General features: G+C 46.1%; 1 protein-coding gene across 1 annotated transcript in view; it reads left to right on the forward strand.

Annotated features, from left to right (window-relative positions):
• Window positions 1–1,388: 1,388 nt before the first annotated feature.
• The window catches only part of ILDR2 (immunoglobulin-like domain containing receptor 2), a 33,075-nt gene continuing 27,068 nt past the window's right edge, over window positions 1,389–7,395 (forward strand). The window contains exon 1 of the mRNA XM_010193711.1: window positions 1,389–1,449. Within this exon, the coding sequence (XP_010192013.1) occupies window positions 1,389–1,449 (61 nt within the window). The remainder of the gene's footprint in view (window positions 1,450–7,395) is intronic.

The raw sequence follows: 7,395 nt of genomic DNA on the forward strand, positions 1-7,395 counted from the left end.
GTGCACGCCGTCAGACAGAGGTGTGCGAGGAGGGGGCTGCCCTGCTGCTCCCCCGGCTTCCAAGGGGGCAGGATCCGGCCTTCCCGGTGATGGTGCAGCTGTGCCCAGGCCTCTGTAAAGCGCAGGATGGGACTGCTTCCCCCAGCGCTCCTCGCCAACCACCTCTTGCCCGGCAGACTCCCAAAGAGGTCGCGCAAGTCCTCCCTAAGCAAGGGAGAGGAGAGCAGAGTGGATTCTGCGAGGGGGAACAAGCTGAAAAGGGGCTGGGTCTGAGAGCTGGACTGAGAGGAAAGGAGAGGGCAGGGATAACAGTGCGCTGAGAGCGGGAATCGGGGGGAAAGAGGGAGCCCTGTCAGGTCAGGGTCTGCTGCCTGTGAGCTGGTGCACCAGCCAAGCACAGGAAGGAGCAGGAGGCTTTAGGAATGGCTGCAGCAGACTGACTTAGGCAGGCAGGCTGATTACAGCCTGAAAGAAGAAACAGATGCACTTGGGTTAAGTGGCATGTCTTTCCCACCACCGCCAATGTATCCCAGAGACCTTAGGCTGTTCCCTTTTCCTATTCAGATTTAGGATTCACAAGCAGTAAATTCGGCTTTTAGTCATAACACCTCTCTCCCACCACCCACCCACCCCTTTCCTTGCTTTTCACTCTGAGTCATCTTCAAAACTGGTGCCTGCCTACTGCTCCCTTCCAGGGTTTCACGGCCTCATCTGGGGCTTCGGCAGCTTCCAGCTCATCTTCCCTCCCTCCCTCCCTCCCTGCCTTTTGGCTGCTTCCGAATGTATCCCACTTCACTGAGTTGGTCTGAAGTGCCAGCACATCCACAACTACCGCTCCTTTCCTACTAGCCACAGTAGCATGCTGATAAATAGCATCCAGGGACTGGTAAAGGAGTATAGGGTGTAGATAAACATGACATTACATTCCTCCCTCTTTTTATAGAGCTTCATTATCTGGACATGTCTGGCTAGGTCGGGACTTTTCCATCAAGCTGAAAGGCTGGGTTGTTGACAGCTTTCTCCCTCCATTAAAGGTGGTTCATGATTACTGGCAGTGACCACCGTTGGGAGCATACAAGGTCTATGCAGGGCAAGAGGTACTGCTGCAGTAGGAAGACCTTCCAGTCTCCTCTAGTCCTGGGCTTTTGAGACAGGGCTGCCTGCTGCTGGTGCTGTCGGCTGCCGGCAGGCACAGGCTTCCGGCAGGCAACAGGTTAGCTGTGTGCTGAGAGATGGAGGCAGCCGGTGTCGGCGTGTTCCCCTCCGGGAGCAGGCACTGCTGTGCTTTCTCATGGCTGAGAGAAAGCAAATAAGCAAAGGTGTGTGTGTGTGTGAGTGAGCGTGAGCGTGTATATGTGTGCACGGAAAAGGGAGAGAGGCTAGCAAACATGGATTCAAGATTTTCCTCTCCCCAGTGGCTGTGCAAAGGAATGAAAGGTCTGCATCAAGGTAAGGAGTCCTAATCCAGCCCGAGCGGTACACGCCACTTTGGGAAGGAGAAATGGGGGTTGGGAGGTGGAGGGGCCAGGCTAAGAGAGTGCAAGATGGGGAGGAAGTAAGGAGACAAAAGGGAGCAAGAAAGAGAGAGAGGCTCTCGCCCCTTCTTTCCCCTCCTCCCTCCCCGAGGTGAGCTGAGAAATTTCTAATCAGTACTCGCAGTTAGTTTTTTCCCAGCAATAATTCCTCTCTGTCTTTCGTTTATCTTTAATTTTTGGCTCTCGCATTTATCTTTTGTTTGATTTTGTGCATTGTGACTTCTTGCTGCAATTTCAAAAAATCCTGCATGTGAGGTACAGTGGATTTGCTTAGGCTTCTCTTCCTTCTGCCGTGCTCTCTCACAGGCCTAAAGCTAGTGTTTTAACAACAGCAGCAAAAGGATGAAGAGCAGGTCGTCCTTTATGCCTTCCTGCAAAGTGTGGGGCTGTGTTCTCATTCTAGAAAAAGAAGGTACAATTTGTCAAGTATCCTTAAGCCCCTGTGCAAAACTGGCTCTTGTAAAGTACCAAGTGCGGCTTGATTCTGAAATGAATCCTCCCCTCTTGTTTGCCATTATTCTTCATAATGCTGTAATTCCTAAAGCATTTAAAACTAGAGAGAATTGTTGCATAGGAGACTGAACTCCAGTTTTATGTACAGAACAAGCAGAGCAGATTTTTTTCTGCCTCGCGACTCAGCCTAAGCTTGGCAAGATTACAGTTAGAAGACTGTTCTTATTAAAATGTGATCTGCTCTCCCTGTTAAGTAATTTTTTTACCAGAAATTTACCCCTTGGTACCTGTTTACTTTCCCTGTGTAGAAGAGCCTCTGAAAGGCAATGGTATAGTACAAAGGCGAGTAGATTTACTACCTCTGCTGTCCCAGCCAGAGTTTAGGAGAGCAGGCACAGGGGGCATTCTGGAGCACAGTGGTGCTTTGCTGTTTCCTGGCCAACTGAGCAGACTTCTTGGGAAGGCAGGGAAATGGATGGACTGTTTTATCTGACTTGATTTAAAGTATTCATCTGACTCCCCTTGACTGGCTGCACACAGCATAAGCATAGTGTAAATGGGATGCAATCTCACATTCTTCTTGCTTTTTATTCCTGTGAGATCATCTTGCGTGGGACTGCCACCAGTGGAAATCCTAGTGCCATCCTGAGGACAGGTGTAATGGCTTGGTGCTGCAGGGCTTGGAGGGACTCTTTCCATTTCTTTTCCTTCATTCTCGGGCCTCTGGTGGTGACCAGTTGCTGAGTGATAGTGCTGGGAATGATTTTTGGGATGCTGAACCAAGACTGTAAACGAGGAGCCATCTGACAACTGTAACAGCTTTAAGACAGTAATAAGACAGAGTGGATTTGATCTGGTGGCCAAAGCTGAGATAATTCACCTGAAAATGTCCAGGTTGACTTTTGTGAATGTGCGAAAGGGGCAGGTCGTAAGAGAGTGTAATGAGCACAGGGAAGCTGGTGAAGAGAGACCAATACCTAGAAAAGCACATGAAATATCCAGAGTTCTCGTGAAAGCCCTTACGCAATCCTTGTTGTTTTGGGGATGTGCGTCCCCTCAGAGGACTCAGGAGCATGGAGGTGCCCGGAAGACAGGATCACAGAGAACAGGGAAGAGTGGGGAATAGCCCAGTGTCGGCTGCGGTCAGTCCCCTGCATGGAGTGCTTTTGTATTGAGGTTCTGTGCGGTGAGTGCTGGGTGGGCAAGGCCATGCTTTCCTCCAACTGCTTTGGTTTTGCCGCTTTCCGGGTTAAGCAGTTAGGGAGCTGAAATTCTCTGTTTTGCTACAGAGCCGTAGAAAGCAGTGTGACAGTTTCACCTCGGCTGCAGCTGACCTATTTTGACATTGGTTTCTTGCTGGCTAAAAAAGTTGACAATCGGTGGCCTGATAGGAACCAGACCAAGACATTCAATTCATTACCTATAAGCCACTCAGCACAATCTGATGGTGATGTCTTTTGGTGATTAATTGCATGGATTTGGTTTAGTCCGGCATGAGTAGGCGAGAATCTGTACAACATGCTCTCAGTGATTCCGCTGGCTCTCCATTCACCCATGTACACATCTGTTTATCATCTCTGACTTTTCAGTCTCGAAGCCCAGATCTTACACTTCCCAATTCAGGCTTGATCCACATTTGAAATTGTGGATGGAGTGGCTCTATTCAGCAGTGGGGGAAAGAATACTTCTAATTGATGCATGATCATTCTGATGATGTGCCAAGGGACAAAAAGAAAGATTCAGCACCCTTTTGCCCAGCAGTTTATTTTGTTTGGGTAAGTGACGTAAACTACCCTAGGAGCTCTGTCCCTTACCAATGAACGTATACTTTTCTGCCAAAGCATTTGGGTGTAGGCTAGGTCTAATCTTGAGGTGCCAGGTTCAGGACCCAAGGACATTCATTCTCCTGTATGCACAATGACCACTCCTATCAATAAAGGTGCACAAAACTGGGAGATGTGAATTTTGCAGTTTCACAGCATCAGCTGTACGCTGCACGCGAGTGGTAGTGTGAGACACATAATTGCAAAGAAAGAGATGTGATGCATGCACAGATAAAGAGACCTGTCCTGACCTGAAGAATAATGTGTACTGCCTTTTCTTTGACTCAAATCTTATGTGCTAGAAGGATGCAGTCTGAGACCCGTTACACTGAGCTACAGTACTTGGCTTTGTTATTATTTACAGGGTTTAGTGCTTCAGATCAACTTTATTCTAACTAGATGATCTTTAAGGTGCCTTCCAACCCAAACCATTCTAGGATTCTATTCCTAAAGGCCAGCTTAAGGCTATGTAGTGAAGCTAAATCTTCCTGGGATTCATCTAGCCTCAGGGAGGCACGGGCTTCTCCAGAGGGCAGCTGAAAAGCAAGAGCCTCAGTTATCACCTCTCAGCTGCCTTCTCTCTTTTCCTCATGGAAGGCGCTTATGAAGATCAGGCTCACAAGGCTCAAAAGCGTCCTTACAAATATTCCCCTCTGTAATCGCTTCCTGGAATTTTCTTTAATCACCACCAAAATGTATTAGTGATAGCTTGTGTGTAATGGTGATTGCATAGTTTGAATGCATAATCTGAGGATGGTTTAGGAAAAAAAACAGAGAAAGGAAACAAATACACATTGCCAGTGAGAAACAGACAAAACCCATACAATTGTATTTCTGAAGTGTGATTATTTTTAAGCTCTTTTCTCTGGGAGTGTATATATACACATGCACAGACACACAAATTCATACATTCTTTTATTTCCTGAGAGTAAGAGTATCTGTGTTTTTAAGATGCACTCGATTATTTGCAGACCTTTTTCTGAGGATTTAGGAGAACAGCAAAGTTGTAAAGCAAAATTGTCACGTAATCATGAGACTCTCAGGAGCTAGATTTTGCTTGCGAAGTTCAAACATTCTGAAATTCCCAATGAACAGGTTGCTTCTCTGGAGTGCAGAAATTACATTTCCATGATGATTTTGAAATAAGGACTACTGTTTATCTGCATTACTCAAAACATAGCAGAGCACAATTCAGTTTTATTTTAGTCCTACTTGTGTTAAACTAGACAAAGAGCTACCACAGTGCTGTCGCTAAGCTTGTAATCTGTTTTCACATCTTTCATTCTTTCTTGCTCTGCTGTATAAACAGTCCAGAGTTCTCTCCTGTGATACTTCTAAGGCTTTTCTTATCTTGGCTATTCTCTTGAAGATTTTTGAGGCCAGCAGTTTCTTCTTGAAGTTGAGGAAGTCCTAAGCAGACCTCTACAATTCACTTGCATGGAGATAACTGATAGGTGTAAAGCTACCATCTTATCCTCAGGCAGTTGAGCATCCTGTTGGCCTTTTTGATGGACGCTGTTGCCACAGTGACGTATTACATGAATCGATTCCAGTCCTTTTTTTTGGTAGAGGAAATAACAGGTGTATAGTTTCCCAGTTCAGCCATATATAATTATATATAATTTGTCTTAAATAGATTTCCACTGTTCCAGTCTCTTAGTCTGAGACACTGTGTTGCTCTTAAATGCTATTTCTGGACAGGATCTGAAAAAAAATTACTTTAAAAGTTAATAAAGAGCTTGGGATAGAATATAGAAGATGCCAGATAATTTACTGCACATCTCCCAAATGCTTTTGGGTAGCAAAAGAATTCCTGTGTTTTCCCAAAAGCTGCTTTTCTTTTCTTGATATAGACATTCACATGGAAGTGGGGTGGGGAAAGTTAGTCAGATGAGAATTTGCTAAAGCTCAGCTAATCATTTATTAAAGCAGTCCCTGGCTTGCCAAACTCATTAATCTCATTAACAGGGAAGGAGGGCTACGGTGCATGGTTAGCTGAAAGCACTGTGTTTACTAAGCAGCGTACTTCGTTCACAAGGGAAAGATTTAAATATTCACTGTGTCACTGCTTTATCCCTGAAGCTGAAGTAATGTGGTGAGTCACTTGACCAGCTCATGTCACATGCTGGCTTTGGCCACTGACTGCGTGGGGTCAGGCACAGAGTTGCCACAATCAGATCTGACCTGGACCAATCCATTTTTCGAGGTGTTTGTCATGTTTCTTGCATTCAGATGTGACTCAGGAAGCATGGGTCTCTGCAGAGGAGAGAATAAGACAATGTCACCACCTGGTTCACCTTGAGAAGCAAGTGGTGACGCTTAGTGCCGCATGGCCCCCATGTTTCTGCCCCCCCCAAGTCCCTGGGAACAGGAGGTCTGGCAGAAACATCCCAGTTGCCACTTCTTGAGCAACCCCTCTGCCTATGCCTCAGGAAAGTGGAGGAGCTGCGTTATGCCCCAGCCTCTCCTGTGGGAGCATCCTCCTGTGACCTCAGCTGTGTTTCGTGGTACTCTGAAGAACACCCACACTTCAGCATTTGGATCTGGGTCTGGGCACTTCTGGCAAAGCTCATGATGTCTCCTGTGCAAATACCATTAGGCACAAGTACAATATGCATAATGTCATGCATTCATTGTGTGTATAATGCAGCATTCCTGTGCAAATGCCATAGCACCTTTGTGCACTGCAAGCCTTTACATAATAGTTCCCAGGGTCAAATCCTGCCTAGATCAGTAACTCTTCGTTAGTGACTATCTTGCCTCTCTGAAAAATGCTTTTCTCTAGGTTCTGTCCATACTGGTTTTTTATCCTCTGATCGGTATTTATAGACTTCATTGTGATGTGAATGTGTTCAGTGTTGGTCCAGCTTCTTCACTTTCCTTTGGTTCTGACTCCTGATCGTGAGATCTTTGCTTTTGCTTTTCAGGTCTGCAGCTGTCTCCAACTTGACCTTGTCCCTTCATGCCTGCTGTTGTCACACTGTTGATGCATTTGTTGCCCTCTCTGCTTTAAGCTCCAGTGCTTTAGTCTGTGCCTTTTTTTCCCCATTCTAAAGATATCTCCTGTCATTTCACTTTCTTTTGCCAGCTTCCATCTCCTTTTCATCTCTAGTTTCTGGAGTAGGTAGTTTATTTTTGCTGACTCCATTTCCTCTCCTCTCTACATCATTTCTTAATCTCCTGCAACCTGGCTCCAGCACTTTGAAATTATTTTGACCTAGGCTGAGACACTTTCTTCAGCTTCTTCCAGCTGAACGTAAGCTTCTTGGTTCCGTGGTTGTCGTCCTGCTTATCCTTCTGCTTCTCTTATACTTACCCTGATACTTTCTCCATAGTCTGTCTGTTTCCTTCTTTCTTGGCATTTGCCCTTCTCTCCTACAGCTTCTCGACATCAGGAAACCCTTCTTTGTCCTCAGTCTTTCATTCCTCCCTAAGCTTTCACGAAGTCCATCAGTACCTCCTGATGTGTAAACATCCTCTTCTGCTTTATTTTCTTGAATGTTCCTTGTGTCTTGTCCTCTTTGTCGCTATGCACTGCTCTGGGTCTTGGGTTGTATGGTGACTGGGTGTAGGGGACTGCCATC

The sequence above is a fragment of the Mesitornis unicolor genome, unplaced genomic scaffold (genome assembly GCF_000695765.1).
Source record: "Mesitornis unicolor isolate BGI_N332 unplaced genomic scaffold, ASM69576v1 scaffold48601, whole genome shotgun sequence".
Taxonomy (NCBI): Eukaryota; Metazoa; Chordata; class Aves; order Mesitornithiformes; family Mesitornithidae; genus Mesitornis; species Mesitornis unicolor.